The sequence below is a fragment of the Hypanus sabinus genome, chromosome 21, assembly GCF_030144855.1.
Source record: "Hypanus sabinus isolate sHypSab1 chromosome 21, sHypSab1.hap1, whole genome shotgun sequence".
Classification (NCBI taxonomy): Eukaryota; Metazoa; Chordata; class Chondrichthyes; order Myliobatiformes; family Dasyatidae; genus Hypanus; species Hypanus sabinus.
In genome coordinates, this window is record NC_082726.1 from 67,558,166 (window position 1) to 67,586,084 (window position 27,919).

Genomic DNA, 27,919 nt, shown 5'->3' on the forward strand with positions numbered 1-27,919 from the left:
TCTCCTGGTGCGTCTGAGGGGTGTTACCCCCAGACCTCACTTTTATCCCCACTCACGGGATCTCAGGTGTCAATCAGGTTGGGATGACGTAACCCATCAAACCAGCCCACTCTGGTTGCCCCCTGAGGGGTTTCAATGAATAGAACAGTACCAAGTAAACAATCCTTCTCCAAAAGACAATAGCAGTAATCAATGGTTCCGCTCCTCTTTTGTTAGTAGGAGACGATCCACCCTGGGTAACTTTTAGCTCTGTCTCTCTCTCATTAACTTTCATGAGCTGTTATCAATAACAACTGCCCTGGCAGATTTCCTTTGTCTCTCGTACTTCCTTGATAACAGCATCGAAATCGTAGCGATTTGCGATTCTCCAAAAGGGGGGGCATGGGTGATTCTGCACCCTTCTGCCCATCAGAGTTGTTCATCCTTCATAACAGATGCAAAGTGAGCCTCAAGACTCACACCACCAGGTTCATGAACAGTTATTACCCCTCAACCATCGGGCTCCTGAACCAGAGGATAACTTTGCTTGGCCCATCTCTGAAATGTTCCCACAACCTATGGACGCTCTTTCAAGGTCTCCTCAACTCGTCTTCTATTGGAAAATATATTGAAATATGGCATTAGCAGCATTCACTACATAACCACGACTACTGAATATTTACTATGCATTATTCATTTACTAGATACATTGTATTATTAGGTATATAGTATGGAATAACATATATGTATTATCAGCAGGAATGCAATTAGCTGAAATATAATCTATATAACTGAACTGTAATCTATACACTATGAAATGGCTTAGCTAGTGAAAAGATAACGGTGGCAGACAGGATGATAAAACAGACCATGGTATATTAATGGACACTAACTGAGAGATAACTGTGGCCAGGGACGAGGGAACACGTGGCCCAAAATGTAAATTGGGACACATTTAGACTAATTGGTTGAAGATAACGGTGGCCGGTCAGAAGGTGATATATTGGTGATATGTAGCTATAGAGTGGTTGGATATGTTAATGTAGCTAAGCCAGAAGATGGCTATAAAAAATGCTGTGTACAAAGATCGGTGGGCACTCAGCGACGAGCTCACTGACTGCCTCAGCTTTGGTTTGCAAATTAAAGCTTAAAACTTCTTGAAGAACCTTCTGCTTCTCCTGTGTGTGTGTGAAGCACAAGTAACCACGACATTTCTCGATATAATTCGTTAGTTATTCATTCATTTTGCATCGTTTATTGTCTTTTGCACACTGGTTGAACTCCCAAGTTGGTGCGCCCTTTCAATGACTGTTATGGTTATTATTTTATGATTTTATTTCATATGCACGTAAGCCAATGTATGGTGACACGTATGTAACTTAGTAATAAATCTACTTTGAACTTCGAAGAGCTCCACCTTTGCGGGCATCCGAGACCGGTGCAGCCACTGCGCAGAATCGACTGGCAGAAGTGGCGCAAAGCCGAGACCCGAGATCAAGCGGAATGGCGACGGCTGATGGTGACCTCGGACCGGGCCGGGACTGCAACATCGTCATCGTGGGCTGCGGAATCGCGGGGATAGCGGCAGCGCAGCGGCTGATGGAGCACGGCTTCGGCCGGGTGCGCATCGTCGAGGCAACGGAGCGGTGCGGCGGCCGCATCTGGAGCCGCGGCTTCGGTGAGAACGGCGCGGTGATGGACAGAGCGGCGGCCAAACAGCATGCCAGCCTAGCCCGGAGTCGGGCGACAGCGGCCAATGAGCATAGGGCCGGTGGGAGGGGGGCGGGATTTCAAGGCTCTCCATTACGGCGCCGTTTTCAGTGCAGGGTGACTGTCTTCATTTTGTGACACAAGTCATTCACCCTACTCGGTCCTACTCTCCTATTTGTCCCCATACACTGTTGCCTCTCATGTGCCTCATATATCAGGGTGGAACGACCTCAGTTTCAGAGGAAGGGTAGTGCAAACCTATAAGTAAGGTGCAACATGGGAGATTGGGAGTGCCAAAGTTATAACAGAATGGAAATAGTCCTTGACCTGGTGGAACATGATCTGAAGTTTTTGTACTAATGCCCATTGGGAGTGGGGAGAAGAGAGAATGCTTGGGGTGGGAGGGGAGTTCCTGCACTGTCTAGTAAGGCAGTGGGAAGTGTAGATAGAGAGCAGAGGGGTGTCTAGTTTGTGTGATAGACCCGGCGGTGTTCAGGGCTCACACCAAACTGAGATGTATTTGTAAAAATTGGTGAGTCATGGGAGCATTGGGAGTTTCCTTAGCTTTTTGAGGAAGTGGAAGCACTGGTGTGCTTTCTGAATGATAGCATGCACGTGACTTGATGATTGTTACACTGGAAGTTTTTTTTTATTGTCCTCGAGTGAATCTTGTATAAATGGAGTCTTGATCTCAATCTATATCGTTTTGATCTTGATTTAATCTTTTACTTTTCATTATCTATTAGACTTTGTTCTGCCTTGTTAGTGTTTTACATTATTCCATCTCAATAAGCTGTGTAATGGTCTTAACTGTATGAACAATACGCAAGGCAAGCTTTTCACTGTGTCTTAGTACATGTGACAACCATCATCATCATTATGTGCCGTGTCTGGATGATCTGAGTGATAGTGGTCACATGAACTTGATTGTTCTTGGCAATTTTTTCTTTAGAAGTGCTTTGCCATTGCCTTCTGGGCTATGTCTTTACAAGACGGGTGTCCCCAGTCATTCTCAATACTCGTCAGAGATTGTCTGACATCTGTGGTCACATGACCAGGACTCGTGATCTGCACCAGCTGCTCATATGAGCATCCACTACCTGCTCCCATGGCTTCATGTGACCCTGATTGGGCGGGTTAAGTTACACATTATGTCTCCTTTTATAGAGATGTATCTCCACCCCACCACCCATACATGTGACAATAATACACCATAAGACCTAGGAGAATTAGGCCCATTGAATCTGCTTCATCATTCAATCAGACTGATCTTTTTTCTCCCCCAGCCTTCTCCCTATAATCTATGATGCCATGTCCAGTCAAGAGCCTATCAATCTCTGCCTTAAATGCACCCAGTGCCCTGGCCTCCACAGCTGCATGTGGCAACAGATTCCACAAATTCACCACCCTTTGTCTCAAGAAATTTCTCTGCATCTCTGTTTTGAAAGTACACTCCTCTATCCTGAGACTCTGCCCTCTTGTCCTAGACTTCCCCAGCATGGGAAACATCCTTTCCACATCTACTCTGTCAGGGCCTTTTAACATTCGAAAGGTTTCAGTGAGATTTCCCCCCCCCCTTCTAAATTCCAGTGAGTACAAACCCAGAGCCATCAAACATTCCTCGTATGATAACCCTTTCATTCCCAGAAGCAACCTTGTGAACCTCTGAAATCTCTCCAATGCCAGCACATCTTTTCTCAGATGAGGAGCCCAAAACTGTTCACGATACTCAAGGTGAGGCCTCACCAGTGCCTTATAAAGCCTCAGCACCACATCCCTGCTCTTGTATTCTGGACCTCTTGAAATGAATGCTAACATTGCATTTGTCTTCTTCACCACCAACTCTTCCTGCAAGTTAACCTCTAGGTTCTTCTGCACAAAGACTTGCATCCCTTTGCATCTCAGATTTTTGGATTTTCTCCCCATTTAGAAAACAGTCTGCTCATTTATTTCTTCCTCCAAAGTGCATGACCCTGCATTTTCTAACATGATATTTCATTTGCTACTTTCTTGCCCATTCTCTTAATCTGTATAAATCCTTCTGCATCCTACCCATTTCCTCTACACTACCTGCCCCTCCACCAATCTTCGTATCATCTGCAAACTTGGCAACAAAGACATCTATACCATCATCAAAATCATTGATCAATTGATCATTGATTAAACCAGTATGAATACACAAGCAGCACTCAGGGTTCAGGATCAAACTTGTTGTGCTTTCCAATGCCCAATGTTATTCTTGCAAATATTATCCTAAGGGGGCTTGACAGGGTAGATGTTGAGATGGAGATGCAACAGAGTGCAGATGCTGGAATCTGGAGCATCAAACAATCTGCTGGAAGAACTCAGCATGTGGAGCAGCAACTGGGAGGAATTGTTGATATTTTGGGCCAAATTTCTGCAACTGAACATTGAGTTGTTTCCATTAGTGAGAGAGTCACAAAACAAGAGAATAACATCCAATCACTACAAAGAGAGGTCACCAAAATTTCTTCTCAGAGGATGGTGAGTCTCTGGAATTCTCTGTCTTGGAGAGTGGAGGTGGCTGGATCAATGGATTTATTTAAGGAGGAGGCAGGTAAATATTTGGAAGATCAAAGAATTGAGGGTATGAGGGACTGAAACAGAAGACAAGCTGAGCCCAACAAAGATGAACCAGAATTATATTGAATGTCTGGGCAGCCTTGAGGAGCAGAGTTGCTTGTTCGTGGAGAATCTGAAGGAGCTGGACTTGGTGCAGTTCGTGCTGCTGCCTGAGACGGGTTGGAGGAGATGATGTGCAGTCTAACGACAAGTGATGGTGGGTGGGTAGGTGGGTGGTGTGGCGATAGTGAGTGGGTGACGGTGGGTGGGTGATGTTGGTGGTGCTGTTGCCAATGATGAACTCCGAAACACTGAGCTGTAATCATGTCAGGCTAACCATTGCGCTATGTGGTGCTCTGTGAAGTACTTCATTACAGCTTTGGCATGTACTGCAAGGTACTTCCTTGTTGGAAGCCTGTTTTCTTAGGGGAAGGGGCTGTTGTTTTGCTTTCCTATTTCTTAAGTATGATGAGAAATTCATGAGTACACAATAATGAGAGAAACTACAAGGCTAAGGTTGGGTGTACATTGCCAATAGAACAGTGCATTGACATCTTCTAAAAAAATAACTGAAGATTCATCAACTAAAAGATAAAGATTGGCTTTATTAGTCAAATGTACATCAAAATATAGAGTGAAATGTGTCATTTGCATCAACAGCCAACACAGTCGAGAATATGCTGGTGGCAGCCCCTCAAGTGTCACCGTGCTTCTGGTGCCAGTATCACATGCCCACAGCCTGGTAACTAGCACGTCTTTAGAATGTGGGAGGAAACCGGAGCACCCGGAGGAAACCCACACAGTCAAGGGGAGAACGTACAAACTCCTTACAAACAGCAGCAGGAATAGAACCCTTGTTTGCCAGAAGTGGTGATTGAAGAGGCCCATTAACAATGTTTGAAAGCATCTGGATCAGTACATGGATAGCAGAGGTTTAGAGGGCTGTGGGCCAAGTGCAGTCAGATGCCATGTGCTCACTGGGCAACACAGTCAGCCTAGAAAAGTTGGGCAGAAGAGCCAGTTTCAGTGATCTATAACGTATTAAAACATCTACTGACAAGACTGAACAGATAACATATCATAAGACCATAAAGTAACGGAGCAGAATTGGTCTATTTGGCTCATCAATTTTGCTCCGCTGTCCCATCATAGATGAATGATTATCCCTTTCAATCCCATTCTCCTGCCTTCTCCCTGTGCCGCCCTGACTAATAAAGGATATATAAACCTCTACCTTAAATATACTCAACAACTTGGTCTCCACTGGAGCCTATGACAATGAATTCCACAGATTCACCACCCTCTGAAGAAATTTCTCCTCATCTCTGTACTAAATAGATGTCCCTCTATTCTGAGACTGTGCCCTCTGCAATTTCCATTATAATGAAAATGCTTCTGTGCAAATTTCTTTCAGCGAAAGGTTTGGTTGAAATTGGAGCACAGTGGATCCATGGCCCCTCGAAGCGGAACGCTGTATTTCAGTTAGCTGGCCAATATGGTCTTCTGGATGAAACAGCAATGTCCGAGGAGAACCAGGCAGTACAACTAGACACTCACCTGCCGGCCATGACAACCTGGTACACCAGCTCTGGGAAGAGAATAGACCCAGAGATAGCAGCTTCCATGGAAGATCTATATTCAACGCTGTGCCTGAAAAGCAGAGAATTCTTCCAATCAAAGAAAGAACCTGTCCAGAGCCTGGGCGAATTTCTCAAGTGTGAAATAGCTCAGTGTGCAGAAAGTTGGAAAGACAATGAGGAACTGTGCAGTCTTAAACTGGCCCTGCTGAATGTGGAATTTAAACTGGAATGTTGTGTGGCAGGCACTGACAGCTTGGATCTGTTGGCACTACAGCCGTATGGTGAATATGTGATGCTGCCTGGGATTGACTGCACTTTTCCAAGGTTTGTGTTATTTTTATGCAGACCTAAAGCTTTAAGTTTAAGTTCTGGAGGTTGTTTTTCCTTCATGTACATTATTTCAATCGTGCTGTTCCACGACCTCTCCAGACCCTTCATCCTCCCCCCATTTACTGTCACTGACACTTCACACCTCATCCCTACACTGACACACTCCTCCCCCCAGCCCCTCACCACCCCCTTCATCCCCCCATTCACTGTCACTCCACACCTCATCCCTACACTGACACACTCCTTTCCAGTCCTTCACCACCCCCTTCATCCCCCATTCACTGTCACTTCACACTGACGCTCCACACCTCAAACCTACACTGACACACTCCTCTCCACACACCCTCACCACCCCCTTCATCCCCTGTTCACTGTCACTTCACACTGACACTCCACACCTCAAACCTACACTGACACACTCCTCTCCACACACCCTCACCACCCCTTTCATCCCCCATTCACTGTCACTTCACACTGACACTCCACACCTCATCCCTACACCGACACACTCCTCTCCAGTCCCTCACCACCCCCTTCATCCCCCCCATTTACTGTCACTGACACTCCACACCTCATCACTACACTGACACACTCCTCTCCACAGTCCCTCACCCCCCATTCACTGTCACTATCACTCCACACCTCATCCCTACACTGACACACTCCTCTCCACAGTCCCTCACCACCCCCTTCATCCCCCCATTTACTGTCACTGACACTCCACACCTCATCCCTACACTGACACACTCCTCTCCACAGTCCCTCACCACCCCCTTCATCCCCCCATTCACTGTCACTATCACTCCACTCCTCATCCCTACACTGACACACTCCTCTCCACAGTCCCTCACCACCCCCTTCATCCCCCCATTCACTGTCACTATCACTCCACTCCTCATCCCTACACTGACACACTCCTCTCCACAGTCCCTCACCACCCCCTTCATCCCCCCATTCACTGTCACTATCACTCCACTCCTTATGCCCTGGGCACGATCACTGTGCTACTGTAATTTCACGCCTTGCATGCTACCTGAAAGAGTTGTTCATGCCAAGACTCACATGTCACTTTATCATTTCTTGTCAGACACACCAGAAACAGGCAGTTATGTAATTAATGTTACTTTACCCATTTTCCAAGCCTATAAAAAAGTGAATTTTGCCTGATCGCCAACCCTTTCGCACTGCAGCCAAGAAGAAATTAAAAATTAATAAGTAACTCAAAAGATAACATATTTTTCCAAAGCAAATCATTAGGTCAACATTTGAAGTCTTGGGGTCCTCAAGGACTCTTAAGGACCCCGTTCTCTGCTATTGCTACAACTGATTTAATTATGATCGTCCACAGTGCATACACCCTGCCCGAGGGATTGAGCATCAGCTGTGGTGTGGTGGGTATAATTTTAACGCTAGTGACACAGCAGAACTTCTTTACCAAGCTGGAGGTTTGGAGGTACACAAAGAGGTGGAGCCTCACCTAAATTAATTTTGCTATTTTCTAATTGGCTGCAGACCTATATTATAGCATGGTGTCTGGAATCATAATTCACATGGGTTTATTTATAATTCAACTTAAATGTATTGTCTTAATTATTAATTAATTCTCCATAATAATCATTTAGGTGCTGATTATAGGAAGGATGTAGAAACTTTAGAGAGGATGCAGAGGAGATTTACCAGGATGCTGCCTGGACTAGAGGGCATGTATTATGAAGCTAAGTCGAGTGAACTCGGGCTTTTCTCTTGGAGAGAAGGAAGCTGATAGAGGTGTACAAGATGATGAGAGCAGCAGCCAGGGACTTCAGAATCTGAATCAGGTTTATTATCACCGGTACGTGTCATGAAATTTGTTAACTTAGCAGCAGCAGTTCAATGCAATACATAATATAGAAGGAAGAAATAAATAAATTACAGTTTATGTATATTGGAGATTAAAAACCGTGCAAAAACAGAAATAATATATATCAAAAAAGTGAGGTAGTGTCCAAGGGTTCAATGTCCATTTGGCAATTGGATGGCAGAGGGGAAGAAGCTGTTCCTAGATCACTGAGTGTGTGCCTTCAGACTTCTGTACCTCCTACCTGATGGTAACAGTGGGAAAAGGGCATGTCCTGGGTGCTGGAGGTCCTTAATAATGGATGTTGACTTTCTGAGACAGGAGTCCCTGAAGGTGTCCTGTGTACTTTGTAGGCTAGTGCCCAAGATGGAGCCAACTAAATTTATGACCGTCTGCAGCTTCTTTTGGTCCTGTGTAGTAGCACCCACCCCATACCAGACAGTGATGCAGCCTGTCAGAATGCTCTCCATGGCACATCTATATAAGTTTTTGAGTGTTTTTGTTGATCTGCCAAATCCCTTCAAACCCCTAATGAAGTATAGAACTTTTTCCCAAGGCAGAAATGGCTAACATAAGGGGACATAAATTTAAGGTGATTGGAGGAAAGTATAAGGGGGAATGTCAGATAGGTGTTTTTTTTTACATAATGTGTGTTGGGTACGTGGGACACACTGCCAGGGGTAGTGGTGGAGACAGATACATAAGGGGCATTTAAGAACTCTTAGCTTGGTATGTGGGTGATAAAATGGAGGGCCATGAACGAGGGAAGGGGAAGATTGATTTCAGAGTAGGTTAAAAGGTCAGTACAACATTTTGGGCCAAAGGGCCTGTACTCTGCTATAATGTCCCATGTTCTAACAAATGACAGTAAATGAAAATTATTTGACAAAATCCTTGATCAAGCTTGATGTTTTACTTTGGTATGATGACCTTGATTGCAATTAATATTTTATTGATTTTTTTTAGGGGATTTAACAGCCTCATTGATGAAATGATGAAACCCCTGCCAAAGAACTTAGTGTCATTCAACAAGTCAGTTAAATGCATCCATTGGAATGGTTCCTTTGAAACACCAGCAGCTCTGAAACAGTCTTACCCGGTTGTAGTGGAGTGCGAAGACGGCGAAAGTATACCAGCAGATCATGTTATAGTCACTGTCCCTTTAGGTAATGTACCATTTGAGATTCATTTTGTCCCTCACAAACATAAATGAACAGATTTTGTGTGAGGAAATCAGCTTTTACGGGCTCAAAACTGAAAATCTGCAACTCAAAAACTTCACAGTCATGAATGAATCACTCCCTCACTCCATCTCTCACTCTCTCATTCCCTGCCGTCTGCCTTTCCAGCCCAACAAGCTGCATCGCCTAGCAACCCACCAATTTGATCCTGGCCTAAACACAGGTCAATTTACAATGGCCAAATAACCTACTAACACTACGTCTGTGGATTGTGAGAGGAACTGGAGCAGTGAAGGAAACCCACACTGTTCACAGAGAGGATGGTAAACTCCTGACAAGCGACACCGGAGACTCTGAACCCTGGAGCACCCCAAGGCGTAATAGTGTCACGCTTAACCACTGTGCTACTGCGACGCCCGTGTAATACCAATATGGAAAAGTAAAACTGACAATGTCCAGAGTTTTATGTTGGATGTCAAAATGCTCTTACATAACATTCACCCATACAAATGTTCTAGGTTTCCAGTGGAAGCAATTGTTTGTACCAGTCAAAAAATTAAGCCGTAGCTTTGGCTTCTATAATGTTTCAATAATCAAACACATCTCACTAGTCCTTACGTTTCTTGCGATAATGAACTGCATGAAATCCTACACTTTTAAAATCCTGTTAACCTTTCACAAGACAGCTCAAGTTGCTGGGGGAGCCCAGCAATGTTTATGCTGAGAATTGTGGGCATATGATGTTGGTGCTGGGATGTGTGGTGACGCTTACGGCTGTCCCAGCACATCGATGTGTGTGTAGGCTGTTAACACAAACGACACACTTCACTGTGTGCTTCCATGTGATAAATGAACCTAAATCTGAGCCTGACTTTACAACTTACTCTCTGTTACACCACTGGTTTGTAGGGCAGCAATAAAGCTTCTAGTTCTCCATCTGTCCTTGACGTAGCATCGCACACAGATACAGAAAGATCCTTCATTGCTGTACTGGTAATATTTTTTTTGACCGGTCAGGTTTGTTAACCTGGTTTGAACCCCCAAACTGAAGGACTGCTGGAGCACTCTTAGTCTGCCTCTACCCTTTGACCTGTTTGGCATGGGTGACCATGCCAAGTGCCAAAGCACATGGACCTGCCTCTAGCCAAGATACCTCTACAGATCATTGAGACATGCAAGCCTTCAAATCCCAAGGCAATGTTGTGGTCATCTTGGAAGCTGACAGTTTAAGATAACGTTTAATTCATGGGCCTGTGTAGTTTTGGTTCTTGGGTTTGGCCCACAGTTAGTTCACTCTGATTGAGTCCATCAAACATAAAAATAGCACAAGGGTGGGGTCTTTCACTGTGAATGTCTGCAAGAAAACTAATCTCAGGTTTGTATATGGTGACATGTACTTTGATAATAAATTTACTTTGAACTTTCTGAACTTTGAGTTTTGGGGTTAACTGCTTATTAAAGATCACACTAATTGTTTTCCAGGTTTCCTCAAGGAACATTACAAAACTTTCTTCTACCCCCCACTTCCTCCCAGCAAAGCCAATTCCATTCAGAAAATGGGTTTTGGAACAAATGATAAAATCTTTCTTGAATTTGATGAGCCATTTTGGGAGCCAGAATATGACTTAATCAAACTGGTCTGGGAGGATGAATCTCCGTTAAATGATCGGCCGCCAGATCTGCAGAAGACCTGGTTTAGGAAGGTCCTTGGTTTTATTGTCCTTAAACCAGCTGAAAGGTAATAATGCACATGATCTATTTTAGTGTCTATTTCAACGGTTTGTTGTGATTCACCCAGATTTGGAGTTGTAGTTTTGAGAACATTTTAATTGTCTGAATGTGCCTTAATAAGAAGCAGTGATTTCACCGCTAAGTGCTGTAACCAGCTAACTGTCAAAAAGCAAGAACCATGTGGAGAGTGGGTTGGACAGGATCAAACCAGCATTTTTGTGAATATTCTTTGAACCCTCTCCAGTTTCTTCACATCCTTTCTAAGATAAGGGACCCAAACCTACTCACAATACTCCAAGTGAGACTTCACCAGTACTTTATAAAGTCTCAATATTACATCCTTGCTTTTATACCCTAGTCCTCTTGAAATGAATCCAAAACATTGCATTTGCCTTCCTCACCACAGACTCAACCTGCAAATAAACCTTTAGCGAATCCTGCACAAACCTCCCAAGCTCCTTTGCGCCTTAGATTTTTGTATTTTCTCTCATTTAGAAAATGATCAGCCCTTTCATTTCTTCAATCAAAGTGCATGATCATAGACTTCCCAACACTGTATTCAATCTGCATTTTTGCCCATTCTCCTAATCTAAGACCTTCTGTAGCCACTCTACTTCCTCAAAACCACCTGCCCATCCACCTACCTTCATATCATCTGCAAACTTTGCAACAAGCCCATCAATTCCATCGTCCAAAATATTCACATATAATGTAAAAAGAATCAGTCCCAACACAGACCCCTGTGGAACACCACAAGTCACCAGCAACCAACCAGAAAAGGCTCTCTTTATTCACACTTTTTGCCATCTGCCAGTCAGTTTCTGCTTTATCCATGCTCGAATCTTTCTTGTAATAGCAATGGGCTCGTAGCTTGTCACGGATCCTCAGGTGTGCCACCTTGTCAAGGGCCTTCTGAAAATCCAAGTACACAACATCAACCGATTCTCCTTTATCTAACCTGCTTGTTATTTGTTCAAAGAATTCCAACAGATTTGTCTGGCAAGATTTTCCCTTGAGGAAACCATGCTGACTGCAGCCTATTTTATCATGTGCCTCCAAGTACCCCAAAACCACATCCTTAACAATCGACTCCAACACCTTCCCCACCACTGAGGTCAGACTAACTGCCCTATAGTTTCCTTTCTTCTGCTTCCCTCCCTTCTTGAAGAATGGAGTGACATTTGCAATTTTTCAGTCTTCTGGAACCATTCCAGAATCAAGTGATTTTTGAAGGATCATTACTAATCCCTCAGCAATCTCTTCAGCCACCTCTTTCACAACCCTGGCGTGTACACCAACTGGTCCAGGTGACTTATCTACCTTCAGAATTTTCAATTTCCCAAAGTACTTTCTCCCTAGTAATGATAACTTCACAAACGTCATGACCCCTGTCACCTGGAACTTCCACCATACTGCCAGTATCTTTCACAGTGAACACTGATGCAAAATAGTTATTCAGTTTGTCTGCTATTTGCTTTTCCCCCATTACTACCTCTCCAGCATCGTTTTCCAGCAGTCCGATATCCCCTGTCACCTCTCTTTTACACTTTATATATCTGAAGAGAGATTGGCAGCTGGTAGTATGATAGCCTTTACTTGGCACACACAAGCTGATAACAATTGGAGTCACTCTGGAGAGGGGCTCCCTGAGCTAATATTACATCGCATTTTTATATGCTAAAGATCAAAGGTATCAGCAGGACCATTACTATAGTTGCAATGCATTCATAATGCTTTCTTTGAATTGCATATAATTTCCAAACACCTAGATCTTCTCACCAACATTCCAGACACCCAAAATGAATGTTAATCACCGGTCTCTCTAAACTGCACTCATGCATGTGCAGACATCTCAGGTCAATAGGGTGTTTCCTGGTTTGCAATCAATCTCAGTCTGCAGCTCCAGGAAGACCATTGTTCTGAGCTGCATTTTTACCTCAATCTACAATCCAAGTTCAGATCTGAAGACTGGGGTTACTATTGCAATGAATATTTGCTAAATTCCATGTCTCCAGAATATGCCCCAGCACCCTTAGTAACATGGAGGTCCAGATGGATCCTGCAGTCCAGGTCCAAAATTCACTGAAAGTGTCTACACAAGTGGATAATGGGTAAAGAAGATGATTGACATGGTAGAGCTGTTGAGTTTAAGAGTAAAAACTTCAGTCACACTCCACCTGGAGTATTTTGTGCATTTTTGAATAAAACATTAGCCACACTCCACTTGGAGTATTGTATGCAGCCTGTATAAAACTTCAGCCACACTGCACCTGAAATATTTTGTGCATTTTTGGTCACCTCCATTACAGGAAGATGTCATGTCTATGGAAAAGGGCATAGTAGAGGTTTACCAGGATGCTTCCTGGATTACGGGGCCTGAACTAAAAGGACAGCTTGGACAAACTTGGGTTGTTCTCTTTGGAGAGTCAGAGGCTGATGGAGGCCTGCGAGGCGTTTGTAGTTATGAGAGTCATAGAGAGAGTAGATAGTTGGAACCTGTACCCCAGAGTAGAATAGTTAAACAGCAGAGGACATGCTTTAGGGTTAGTTGGGGGTTGTTTAATGGCAATGTGAGGGGGCAAGTTTTTTTTTAATACGGAGTGGTTGGTACCTGGAATGTCTTACCAGGGTACAGGCGGAATCAAGTAGTTTAGGGTAGTTAAAGAAGCCATACAAAGATGAATGCTACACAATAGGAGGACATCGTATAGATCAGCACAGCATCGCAGGCCAAATGACTTATCGAGAGACATTTCTCTAACTTCTGGTAACCATTGAGGCTCTCCAATGGTTGGGGTTAACCATGCATACTGTGTCCTAGCTGTCTAAGTGATACACAAGCCAGGTGATACGATATGGAGAGCAAGCTGTTTCCCCTGCAACAGGCTCCCTACGCTACACGCAACTGATGAATCCAAAGAAATGGCAGAGACCGATATATTTTGGCACTGACAGCATCGTAGGAGTTGCCAGTCAGTGTTGAACTCAACATAGGACTGTTCTGGGGACTCCAGCTCCGGATTTTTCCTCGGCAGTTACTCCGAAGCCTTCTCCATGAGTGGCTATAGCCACAAGGCAGCAGAGGTTTCAAATCAGAGTTCCCCTTTTCTTAGATGAGCTGCCAACCACGGTTGATGAACCCCATCTGCCCGAAGTGACTGGTTTTAAGGCACCTTAACCCTGTCAGTAGAAATTGTTCTGCTGGACTTAGTAATTAAGGCTAGGAGCTGGACTTGGTTGTCAGAGGCTATTTGAGATGGACATCATTAAATCATTGGGAACATTTAATAGGTAGTGGGAACCTATCCCCTCTACACCTCCCACCCTTGAACAACATTGAAGAACCAATCACTTCTCTCTGTTACCCTCTCCCTTCATTCTGCTGGTCCTCTTAAACCCTGTTTTCACATCCACCACTCTCATACCCTGCCCATTAGCTTAGCCCACCTCCTTCCCTTATTCAGTGTCTCCTGTTCTTGCCTATCAGATTCCTTTTTTAGCTATTACCACCCAGCTTCGCACTTCATTAACTTTCATCTCCCTCCGTCACCTACAAGCCCCCTCACCAGGATTGACCTATCAGCTTGTACTCCTTCTCCCTCCTCCCCACCTTATTCTGTTTTCTTCCACCTTCCTTTCCAGTGACAATGAAGGGAAAGATCTCAGACTGAGACTAGGACTGTTCATTCCCCTCCGCAGATGCTGCCTGACCTGCTGGGTTGTACCGTCCACTGGTGTAAAATTCTATTTCCTAAAATTATTTACTAACCCACAATAAGACAATTGCTGATAACCACTTAATTTTAATGATTTAACTAGCATGGGATCCAGGGGAACTTGGCTTTGTGGATACAGAATTGGCCTGCCCAAAGAAGGCAGAAGGTGGTGGTGGACACAGAGGTACTGTAGATGCTGGAAATTTAGAGCACTATATACAAGGTGCTAGAGAAACTCGACTGGTCAGGAGGCATCTACGGGTGGGAATAAACAATCAACATTTGGGCCAAGACCTTTTGTCAGTACTGGGAAAGAAGGGAGAAGATTTAAACTTCCTTAGGGTCGGCATATTCCAAAGAGAGTACGCAGTAGAGCAGAAAATCATAGACACGAGGTACTGCAGATGCTGGAAATCAAGCAATACACACTATGTGCTGGAGGAGCTCAGCAGAGGGTGGTAGCAGATGGAACATATTCTGTGAGGAGGTCGGTTACCTTTCGTGCTCCGCAATTATCTGTTCTGGAACCCCTGATCTTTTGAAATTAGCATATGAAAATAAAGTTTAAAATTTACATTATATACATTTTTGAATACACTAATAGAGCAGAGGTGAAGCATATTGTGTAAAGTTTGTGAAGTGAACTTAGGATATTCGAGGTTCATGCCAGACTTCATGACTGTGTTTTCTGGTTGCAGGTATGGCCATGTCCTCTTAGCTGTGCTGACGGGGCAGGAAGCCAACCTAATGGAGCAGTTATCAGACTCTGATGTTAAAGATTGTTTGACACAAATCATACATCAGTTTACAGGTATAATTTCTCACATTGCGTATCAATACAAGTTAAACACCCTACAAAATACTGATAATATTTTTTTATTTAGGAAACCCCTCAATACCTCCACCAAAGAGAATAGTACGATCAAAATGGCACAGTGATCGGTTCACAAAGGGATCCTATAGTTATGTCAAAGTTGGCAGTTCGGGTGATGATATAGATGTTATTGCACAACCTCTCCCATCAACGTCTGCAGAGGAACAGGTATGTCCCGATTCTGTTTTCTTTATTATGTAAAGTACACTCAGTGGCCATTTTATTAGGTACACCTGCTCATTGATGCAGATATCTACTCAGCCAATCACGTGGCTGAGTAGATTCAGGAACAGTTCCTGCTGATTGGAGGGTGGCTAATGTTGTCCCACTTTTCAAGAAAGGAGGGAGAGAGAAAACAGGGAATTATAGACTGGTTAGCCTGATGTCAGTGGTGGGAAAGATGCTGGAGTCAATTATAAAAGAGGAAATTACGACACATTTGGATAGCAGTAGAAGGATCAGTCCGAGTCAGCATGGATTTATGAAGGGAAAATCATGCTTGACTAATCTGGAGTTTTTTGAGGATGTTACTATGAAAATGGACAAGGGAGAGCCAGTGGATGTAGTGTACCTGGACTTCCAGAAAGCTTTTGATGGAGTCCCACATAGGAGGTTAGTGGGCAAAATTAGGGCACATGGTATTGGAGGCAGAGTACTGACATGGATTGAAAATTGGCTGGCTGACAGGAAAGAAAGAGTAGCGATTAATGGGTCCCTTTCGGAATGGCAGGCTGTGACCAGTGGGGTACCGCAAGGTTTGGTGCTGGGACCGCAGCTGTTTACAATATACATTAATGATTTAGATGAAGGGATTAAAAGTAACATCAGCAAATTTGCTGATGACACAAAGCTGGGTGGCAGTGTGAAATGTTAGGAAGATGTTATGAGAATGCAGGGTGAGTTGGACAGGTTGGGTGAGTAGGCAAATGTATGGTAGATGCAGTTTAATGTGGATAACTGTGAGGGAATCCACTTTGGTGGCAAGAACAGGAAGGCAGATTACTATCTAAATGGAGTCAAGTTAGGAAAAGGGGAAGTACAACAAGATCTAGGTGTTCTTGTACATCAGTCAATGAAAGCAAGCATGCAGGTACAGCAGGCAGTGAAGAAAGCTAATGGCATGGTGGCCTTTATAACAAGAGGAATTGAGTATAGGAGTAAAGAGGTCCTTCTACAGCTGTACAGGGCCCTGGTGAGACCCCACCTGGAGTATTGTGTGCAGTTTTGGTCTCCAAATTTGAGGAAGGACATTCTTGCTATTGAGGGAGTGCAGGGTAGGTTCATAAGGTTAATTCCCGGAATGGCTGGACTGTCATATGTTGAAAGATTGGAGCGACTGGGCTTGTACACACTGGAATTTAGAAGGATGAGAAGGGATCTGATTGAAACATATAAGATTATTAAGGGATTGGACACACTGGAGGCAGGAAGCATTTTCCCGCTGATGGGTGAGTCCAGAACTAGAGGCCACAGTTTAAGAATAAAGGGTAGGCCATTTAGAACAGAGATGCAGAAAAACTTTTTCACCAGAGAGTGGTGGATATGTGGAATGCTCTGCCCCAGAAGGCAGTGGAGGCCAAGTCTCCGGATGCTTTCAAGAGAGAGTTAGATAGAGCTCTTATAGATAGCGAGGTCAAGGGATATGGGGAGAGGGCACGAAAGGGGTACCGATTGTGTATGATCAGCCATGATCACAGTGAATGGTGGTGCTGGCTAGAAGGGCTGAATGGCCCACTCCTGCACCTACTGTCTATTGTGGCAGCAACTCAGTGCATAAAAGCATGCAGACATGGTCAAGAGGTTCCCTTGTTATTCAGACCAAACATCGGACTGGGGAAGAAATGTGATCTAAGTGACCATGGAATAATTGTTGGTGCCAGGCAGAGTGGTTTGAGTAACCCAGAAACAGCTGATCTCCTGGGATTTTCATGCACAGCAGCCTCTAGAGTTTACAGAGTGGTAGCTTGCCTGAAACGTTTATGAGTGGCAGTTCTGTGGGCACCTTGTTAATGAGAGAGGTCAGAGGAGAATGATCAGACTGGTTCAAGCTGACAGGAAGGCAACAGTAACTCTAGTAAACATGTTTTACAACAGTGGTGTGCAGAAGAGCATCTCTGAATGCATAACACGTCAAACCTTGAAGTGGTTGTCTTGCAGCAGTAGAAGACCACTGCTATACCTTATAAAATGGCCACTGGGTGTATACATTAATTTTCTATCTTAAAGATTAAAATTGCTGTTTTTGATCCTCCTCTTGGGCAGTCCCAGGGCCAGGGTGCTTGGCTTCCACTCCATTTCTGTGTGCTCTGAGGTGGTGGATGAGCCTTGTGTGAGATCACCAGATTCTGTGTTTGATGGGGATGGTGACTGGATTATATGCATGCTCTTTCCACAAGCTACACTTTACTCATCAGACTTGAGGAGGTATGTGCCTCCACAGAAGCTTCACTGTACTGAGTAGTTAGAGGCTCAGGATCCCAATGAGTTGGTGCGGATGAAGTCAGCAGTAGAGGATGTGTACGGACAAGAGACTGGAAATTGGAGACCTAATGTCTACGAGTTTAAGATTCCAGGAGGCCTGGACATGTCCCTGTACTGCGTTGGAGGCCTGTGAGTGTGAGGGGGTGGGAGAGAGTGAAAGTGGTGTGTTTTTGCTGTTATTGTCTTGTTCTGTTGTGGGTGCTGCTTATGTGCATGTGTTGGACATTGTGGGCATACTATGTTGGCGCTGGAGAGTATGGTGAGAACTTGCGGGCTACCCCAAGCACATCCTCAGACTGTGTTGTTAGTGACTTTGGATTGATTGCTACGGGATTCATGTGTGTAATCATGGCGATCGCCATGACCCTTACAACGGAGGGGGATAATATTGTGCTTTTTTTTATTCACAACATTAGTAGGAGGGTATTTTGTTATTTTTTTTTCTTTATAATCTATTTTTCTTTTATCTTTCTTTGCCTGGACAATCGAGGGGGAGACACATAGCAACACGGAGAATTTTAAAAAGATTCCCCAAGGTACTATGAAAATTGAAGGGTTAGGTATTACTATAGACTGGAGTAACCCTGTTAAAAATAATGACTAATTTACTGAATTTTTAAAGTTTTGATGTTAATGGGCTTAATGCACCGGCGAAAAGAAAAAGAATTTTAACATACATTAAGAAAATGAAAATAGATATAGCTTTTTTACAAGAAACACACAACAGAGATAGAACATTAGAAATTAAAGAGAGATTGGGTCGGAAATGTTATTGCAGCTTCATTTACTTCAAAGGCAAGGGGAGTTGCAATTTTGGTTAATAAAACTTTACCAGTTAAAATACAAAATGTATTAATTGATTCTGTGGGGAGATATGTAATTATACACTGTCAAATTTTTTCAGAACTATGGACTCTTATGAATATTTATGCACCAAATGAAAATGATGTAAAATTTATACAAGAGACCTTTTTTAATTTGGCTGATGCACATGACAAAATATTAATAGGTGGAGATCTTAATTTTTGTCTAGACCCAGTTTTAGATAGATCAACAAAAGTTGTTACAAAATCAAAAGTAGCAAAATTAACTTTATCATTGATGAAAGATTTAAATTTGATTGATATATGGAGAAGAATTAATCCAAAAGAAAGAGATTACTCATTTTATTCAAATAGACATAAAACTTATTCAAGGATAGATTTTTTCCTATTATATATTCAAGACAGTGAAAAATATGGAATATAAAGCAAGAATATTGTCAGATCATTCCCTCTTGACAATGACAATGATAATGATGGATAAAGAGGAATCGATTTACAGATGGAGATTTAATTCAATATTTTTAAAACGTCAAGATTTTTGTGATTTCATGAAAAAGCAGATTCAGGTTTTTTTTAGATACAAATTTACATTCAGTTGATGATAAATTTATAGGTTGGGAAGCAATGAAGGCATATTTGAGAGGCCAGATAATAAGTTATACTTCTAAAATTAAGAAGGAATATATGGTAGAAATAGATCAATTGGAAAAAGAGATTACAAAATTAGAAAAAGAATCTCAAAGATATATGACAGAAGAAAAACGAAGACAACTTGTTAGCAAGAAGTTACAATATAATACACTTCAGACATACCGAACAGAAAAAGCAATTATGAGAACAAAACAGAGATATTATGAACTAGGTGAAAGATCACACAAGATTCTTGCTTGGCAGTTAAAAACAGACCAGATTTCCAAAACGATAAATGCAATTAGAACAAATGTAAATAAAATTACTTATAAACCTTTAGAAATTAATGAAACTTTTAAGAATTTTTATTCTGAACTATATCAATCAGAATCACAAAATAATAATGTCGAGAAAGAAAGGTTTTTATCACAAATAACTCTTCCAAAATTGAATTCAGAAGAACAGATATGCCTTTTACATTAAAAGAGGTCTAAGAAGCTCTAGGATCACTTCAGAGTAAGAAATCCCCAGGAGAAGATGGTTTTCCACCTGAATTTTATAAAAAGTTTAAAGATTTACTAATTCCTCCTTTTATGGAGTTAATATACCAAGCAGAAAGAACACATAAACTTCCAGAATCTTTTTCGACAGCTATTTTAATAGTATTGCCAAAAAAAGATAGAGATCTTTTAAAGCCAACATCATATAGACCTATTTCTTTGTTGAACACCAACTATAAAATAATAGCAAAAATTTTATCTAATAGATTATCTAAATACTTACCAAAATTAATACATATGGATCAAACAAGATTTATCAAAAATAGACAATCGGCAGATAATTTAACTCGGTTACTTAACATAATTCATTTGGCACAAAAGAGGGAGGAAATGAGTGTGGCGGTTGCTTTAGATGCAGAAAAAGCATTTGATAGATAGGAATGGGATTTTTTATTTAAGGTATTGGAAAAATGTGGATTAGGAGTATCTTTTATAAAATGGATTAAAACCTTAAATACTAACCCCAAAGCTAAAGTAGTGACAAATGGTCAAATTTCAACATCATTTCAGTTAACTAGACAAGGTTGTCCATTATCACCTGCTTTATTTGTGTTGGCGATAGAACCATTAGCTGAATTAATTAGAACGGACCCAGATATTATGGGTTTCAGAATTAACCTGGATAAATTTATTTGCTGACAATGTTTTGCTTTATTTAACAGGTCCATTGTATTCGCTGCGTAAATTATCTTCTAGATTGGAAGAATATGGGAAAATATCAGGCTACAAAATAAATTGGGATAAAAGTAAAATTCTACCCCTTACTAAAGGAGATTATAGTCAATGTAGACTAATAACTCAATTTAGATGGTCGATAAATGGTTTAAAATATTTGGGTATAAGAGTTGTTAATGATATAAAGAATTTATATAAATTAAATTATTTACCATTATTGAAAAAAATTCAAGAAGATCTTGATAAATGGATGACGTTACCAATAACATTAGTAGGCAGAGTCAATGCTGTAAAAATGAATATATTCCCTAGGTTACAATATTTATTCCAAACACTACCAATACAATTACCGCAGAAATTTTTTCAAGAGTTAAGTAAATGTGTGAGGAAGTTCCTTTGGAAAGGTAAGATGTCAAGAATATTGTTTGGAAATTTGACCTAGGAGGGTTACAACTTCCAAACTTTAAGAATTATTATAAAGCAAATCAACATAGATTTATTGCATCTATTTTTGATGAAGATAAACTGGCATGGATTAGAATAGAATTAGATAAAATAGGAGAAAATATACCAGAAGATTTTATATATAAGTGGGAATCTAAATGGATACAGGAAAAGAAAGAATCTCCTATATTAAAACATTTGATTGATTTATGGGATAAGATAAATGTTGATGATGAGATAAAGAAATCTTTATTAGCAAAGAGACCTTTAATTCAAAATAAACTTATTCCTTTTACAATGGATAACTAACTTTTATACAATTGGTTTCAAAAAGGGATTAGATTGTTTTGAAGGAGGTATATTAATGTCATTTGATCAATTAAAAAATAAATACAAGATATCAAACAACATTCATTTTTGTTATTTCCAATTAAGGGCTTATTTAAGAGATAAATTGGGAAACAATTTATTGCCAAAACCTAATGAAATAGAAACTTTAATTCAAAAAGGAAAAATTTTAAAAATTATTTCTTGTATGTATAGTTTGATTCAAAAACAGGCAATTAAACAAGGAATTCATAAGTCAAGACAAAAATGGGAAACTGATTTGAATATTAAAATTGAAGAAACAAGTTGGTCAAGACTATGTCTTGACAGTATGACAAATACAACAAATGTCCAGTTAAGATTAGTGCAATATAATTTTTTACATCAATTATATATTACACAACAAAAATAAATAAATTAAACCCAAATTTATCTGATCAGTCTTTCCGATGTAATCAAGAAATTGGTTCTTTTTTTTACACTGTACTTGGTCTTGTTTTAAAATTCAACCTTTTTGGACAAATTTAAGAGTTTTATTGGAACAAATTATTGGAACACAACTTCCACATAATCCAACATTATTCTTACTAGGCGATATTGAAGGGATAAAACCGAAATCCAAACTGAATAAACATCAGAAATAATTCATAAAAATTGCATTGGCAGTAGCCAAAAAGCCTATTGCAGTTACTTGGAAATCGGATTCATACTTAAGTATAGATCGTTGGAAGAATGAAATTTTCAGCTGCATTCCACTTGAAAAAATTACATAATTTAAGAGATAAATATGAAATATTTCTGAAAATTTGGCACCCTTATTTACAAAAGATAGGATTAAATATATAGGTGCTCAGAAGATAAAATTATTGGTTATCTGGGGAAAGAAATAAATATATATACTAAAGCTATTATGAACTCCGTGGAGCATGTGGGGATCTTCCGATATCCAGGCATTCTTTCTTTCTTTCTTTCTTTTTTCTTCTCTTTTTTTTCTTTCTACAGGGATATGTTGGGGGGGAGGGGGAAGAGTTGATAATTTTTTTTCCTTCTGTAACCTATTCGAAAATTCAATTTGAAAATTTATTTTAAAAATTTTTTTAAAGAAATTGCTGGGCCCTAGCAGAGATATTTAAATCATCCTTGGGGACTGATGAGGTACCAGATAGCCTATGTTGTTCTGTTCAAGAAAGGCTCTAAAAATAAACCAGGAAATTATAGGCCGGTGAGTTTGACGTCAGTAATGGGAAAGTTATTGGAAAGTAATATAAGTATTTAGATAGGCAGGGACTGGTTACAGATAGTCAGCATGGCTTCATGTGTAGGTCATGTTTAACCAATCTTATAGAGTTTTTCAAGGAAGTCACCAGAAAAGTTGATGAAGGCAAGGCATTTGTCTACATGGACTTTACCAAGGCATTTGACAAGGTCCCGCATGGGAGATTGGTCAAGAAAGTTGGTCACTCAGCATTCAAGATAGGGTCATAAAGAAAGCTTTTGGCATATTGGCCTTCATAAATCTCAGTACTGAGGACAGGAAATGAGATGTTATGTTGAAGTTGTATAAAACATTGGTGAGGTGTAATTTGGAATATTGTGTGCAGTTTTGGTTACTTACCTACAGGAATAATGCAAATAGGTTTGAAAGAGTACAGAGAAAATTTACAAGGATGTTGCTGGGTCTGGAGGACCTGAGTTATAGGAAATATTGAGTTGGTTAGGACTTTATTACTTGGAATGTAGAAGATTGAATAAAGGTATATAAAATGATGAGGGGTATAGAAAGGGTAAATGCAAGCAGGTTTCTTCCACTGAGGTTGGGTGGGACCACAACCAGAGGTCGTGGGTTAAGGGTGAAAGGTGAGAAGTTTAAGGGGAACATGAGAGGATACTTCTTCACTCAGAGGGTCATGAGAGAGTGCTACGAGCTTAATTTCAAAGTTTAAGAGAAGTTTGGATTGCTCGATGCAATTAGGCAGTTTAATAGTTTGGCATAGACTAGATGGGCTGAATGGCCTCTCTCTGCTGTACATTTCTATATTTCTTAATGAATCTCAAGGAAGATCGGCCTGTCAAAGACAGAAAAGCTAATGGAAACATTCTATAAATTAAACTGCATACTAGATCACAAATTAGGGTTAGTCCTTAAGTGGTTGCAACCAACTCCAGCTGTGAACAGCTGGCTCTTGCTGTTGATGGATTAAACCATGATACCAATATTCTCCCAGTCTTGTTAATAAATTAAATAAAGGAAAGAGTAGTTACTTGGATGATACTGAATTTTTCACAGTGAACCCATATAGCTGTGTGACATATTTAATGGACATTTTCAAATCGTGTGATATTTTGTACTTCTGAAAATAATTTTTAATCATTATTTAACCTTTTTTCTCTTTTAATTTCTTCAGATAGTTTATATAGGCTGCTCATTTTGCCCTTTTCCTAATGATGAATGATCAATATTTTATAAATGGCCTATATTTTCATTTTAAGATTTAAGTTTGTTTATTGTCATTTTTCAGTACACAAGTGTAAAGCTCACAGAATGGTTGTTATTTTGGATCCAATACAGCATTAAAAAAAACACCATAAACATAAAAATACAATAAATATAAAGACATAAGATAGGTTATATAGATTGATTGACACCAGGCACAGAAGTGCCTGTACGTAAGGTGATTGACAGGAAATGATGAAGTAGTGTTGGTTTGGTTGTGGAGGGGTGGGTTAATGAATGGAGGTGTTGATCAGTTGTACTGTTTGGGGAAAAGGTTTTTGAGTCTGGTATCCTGGCATGGATGCTATGTAGCCTTTTCGCTGATGGGAGGGGACAAACAGTCCACGAGTGGGGTGGGTGGGATCTATTAAGATATTGCTGGGCTTTTTGCAGCACCTTTATGTATATACAGTATGTTCTTAATGGCAGATAGGCCAGGCAGTTTTACTTACCCAGTGCAGTTTCTGTACCACACAGTGATGCAGCATGTTAGGATGCTGTCCATTGCACAATCAATAGAAGGTTGTGAGAATTGGTGCGTATAGTCCAGCTCCATTCATCCTCCTCAGAAAGTGGAGGAGTTTACTAGGCTTACCTTAAACTCTAAGCATCAGGGCTGGGAGCAGGAACAGCTACCCTGACCACTCTTGCCCTCAGTGAGACTACGTCTGATCCAGTGACTACTTAGAGTATTAAAATAGAAGTCTTTGAGGATAGATATTTGTGGTTCATGGTGCGATTTAATAATTTCACATTGCCATTAGCCTTTACAGGTGCTCTTTGCTGGTGAAGCCACTCACCGAACGTTTTATTCCACAACCCATGGTGCCTTGGAAACGGGATGGCGAGAAGCAGACCGCCTGCGAGATTACTACCTGTGTCACTGTAACGTGAAGGGTTAAATTACCTGGCAGTCAAAAACCACTTCTGCCACGCTGGTAGCTGATTGGGCCGTTCAAAAGAAGTGGCAAATCTGTCCTCATTTTCAAGTTATTCTTTACTATTCCTTTGTTTTTCATGTCCCCCACTATATGAGGCTCTTGTTATCTCCTTATCTCTCTTACTGGCTCCTCTGCTTAGACTTTGATCCATGTGAGTTTAACTATTAACAACTTTCTGTGCTGGATGAATTCTAGACAAGTCACTCCCAGAAAGATAGAGAATCAGAATCAGGGTTAATAGCACCAGCACATGTTGCAAAATTTGTTGTTTTGCAGCAGCAGTACATTACGATACTTAACAGTAAGAACTATAAATTACAATAAGAAATATATTTTAAAAGGAGAATGAGATAAACAAAAGAGGGGGGAAATGTAGTGAGGTAGTGTCATTGGTTCAATGTCCTTTCAGAAATCTGACAGTGGAGGAGAAGAAGCTGTTCCTGAATCATTGAATGTGTGCCTTCAGAATTCTGTACCTCCATCCTGATGGTAGCAATGAGAACAAGGCATGTCCTGGGTGACGGGGTCTTTAATGACGGATGATGCCTTTTTGAGGCATCGCCTTTTGAAGGTGTTTTGGATGCTGGGGAGGCTGGTGTCCATGACACGGGTGGCTGTGTTTGCAAGCCTCTGCAGCTTTTTCTGATTCTGTGCAGTGGCCTCTCCATGCCAAATGGTGATGAAACCAGTTAGAAGGCTCTCCATGGTGCATCTCTAGAAATTTCTTAAGTATCTTTGGAGACATTTCAATTCTCCTTGAACTCCAGATAAAATATACCTGCCCAGGAAAGATCTTTAGAGATATTGGCACCCAGTGCTGAAGAATACTGAGGACTTGGCAGGGAAAGGTGTCAGACGGGGATGACAGGGTTACTTGGAGGCAGCTCTTGATAGCCGTCCGCGGAAGATCCCATGGATAACAGCAGGAGGGAGGGCAGAAAAGGCCAATGTCCTCTTTCTGTGCTGTGGTGCTCACTGACTCTATGGTCAGTGACAATTACTGTATTTCCAGTCTAATGCCAGCACCAGAGCTGGGAAATATAAATTACCGATAATATATTAAATGAATGAATCTCCATGTTGTCATCACTGTTACTGCACTGGAAGGCCACTTGTCTTATTTTTTTCTTCCCGTGAGTTTTAATGTAAGGTGCAAGCTGGCCTCCAGATTGACATGATGCATAGCATTTATGCTCTCTGCCCAAGCCCTGTCCATCTCTCTATGGCTCAATCCTCATAACTCAGTCAGTTGACTGTAAAAAGCAATATTGTTCTTCTTCTCTGCATGGCCGTCGTTGCTTGGATGTTATTCCTTGGTCTCGGTAATCAAAACTAAAATTTATTTTCAAAATGCAAATAATTTTGTAGATTATTAAATATTTTTATCAATTATCAATGACAAATTCTTAACATCTGAACATCTGTGGCTTATTTGAATTTAATTGCATCTTTTGAACCCAATTGCTGGAAAAAACTTGTTTTTGCTTTGAATTTACTGAAAATGTCATAGCAATATGTAAAATGATTGTTTTTCCCGTACTCTATGGACATTTGATGAACAATGCCTGAAATGCACTTAAAATTCTCATATTGTGTCCACAAGAATGTGATTTTTACATTCATTTAAAATTACTGAATGTCTGCAAATCTATTAAACACTTACTCATCCTCGATTTCCAGCATCTGTTCTGTGTATTTTACTGAGCACTTGTTTAGATATGATTAAATTTTGAAACTTATTTGGCATATACCTCCATCATTGCAAAGTGCTTTGAGAGACTGGTTCTATCACATCTGAAATCCTGTCTGCCCACTACCCTGGACCCCCATCAATTTGCCTATCGCACCAACAGGTCAACAGAGGACGCCATCTCCACGGCACTTTATTCTGCCCTGACCCACCTGGACAGCCCCAACTCTTACATCAGAATGCTGTTCATTGACTTTAGTTCAGCATTCAATACTGTGACCCCCTCCAAGCTGATCACCAAACTTCGCCAGCTGGGTATCAGCTCATCCCTCTGCAATTGGACCTTGGACTTTCTGACTAACAGACTCCAATCTGTTAAGTTAGACAACCTCTCACCCTGACAATGGCATGCCTCAAGGCTGTGTGCTAAGCCCTCGTCTATACTCCCTTTTCACCTATGACTCCGTTCCTGTACATGGTTCTAATGCAACAGCCCACAGGGATGAGGTCCAGCACCTGGCTGCGTGGTGTGCTGACAACAACCTGGCCCTTAACACCCAGAAGACCAAGGAGATCATTGTGGACATCAGGCATGCTAGGAGCCACACTCATGTCCCCATCTACATCAATGGAGCTGCAGTGGAGCATGTATCAAACTTCAAATTCCTTGGTGTCCACATTTCCAAGGATCTCACCTGGTTCCTGAACTCCACCAACCTGATCAAAAAGGTGTAACAGTGCCTTTATTTCCTGCAGAGCATCAAGAAAGCTCACCTCTGTCCCAGGATACTGACGGACTTTTATCCCTGTACCATTGAGAGCATACTCACCAACTGCATCTCACCGTGCTATGGCAATTGTCCCATATTGGACCGCAAAGCACTCCAGCGTGTGGTGAAATCTGCCCAGTGGATTATCAGCACCCAATTGCTCACCATTGAGAACATCTACCATAAACGCTGTCTGGGCAGGGCAAAAAGCATTATGAAGGATGCATCTCACCCTATCCATGGACTTTTTACTCTCCTCCCATCCGGTAGGCTCTACAGGAGCCTCCGCTCCCACACCAGCAGGCACAGGAAGAGCTTCTTCCCTGAGGCTGTGACCCTGCTGAACCTCACATCACAGCGCTAAGCAGTATTGCACCCATACTGTACTGTCTCAGTTTTATATTTGTGTGTTGTAGATCTTACTTTTTATTTGCAGTTATTTTGTAAATAACATTTCTTTGCATTTCTGGTTAGATGCTAACTGCATTTCATTGGCTTTGTATCTGTACTCGACACAATGACAAAGTTGAATCTAATCTAATAATTAGTCATGGAGCACTAC

At 41.3% G+C, this 27,919-nt stretch overlaps 1 protein-coding gene across 1 annotated transcript; it reads left to right on the top strand.

The window, feature by feature from the left end:
* Positions 1-1,408: 1,408 nt before the first annotated feature.
* On the top strand, positions 1,409-26,570 carry LOC132379162 (peroxisomal N(1)-acetyl-spermine/spermidine oxidase-like). The gene is made up of 7 exons (XM_059946801.1): positions 1,409-1,657; positions 5,687-6,176; positions 8,986-9,185; positions 10,683-10,938; positions 15,346-15,458; positions 15,532-15,689; positions 24,721-26,570. The coding sequence occupies exons 1-7, from the start codon at positions 1,483-1,485 to the stop codon at positions 24,856-24,858; spliced, it is 1,530 nt and encodes a 509-aa protein (XP_059802784.1). The 5' UTR covers positions 1,409-1,482; the 3' UTR covers positions 24,859-26,570.
* The last annotated feature ends 1,349 nt before the right edge of the window (positions 26,571-27,919 follow it).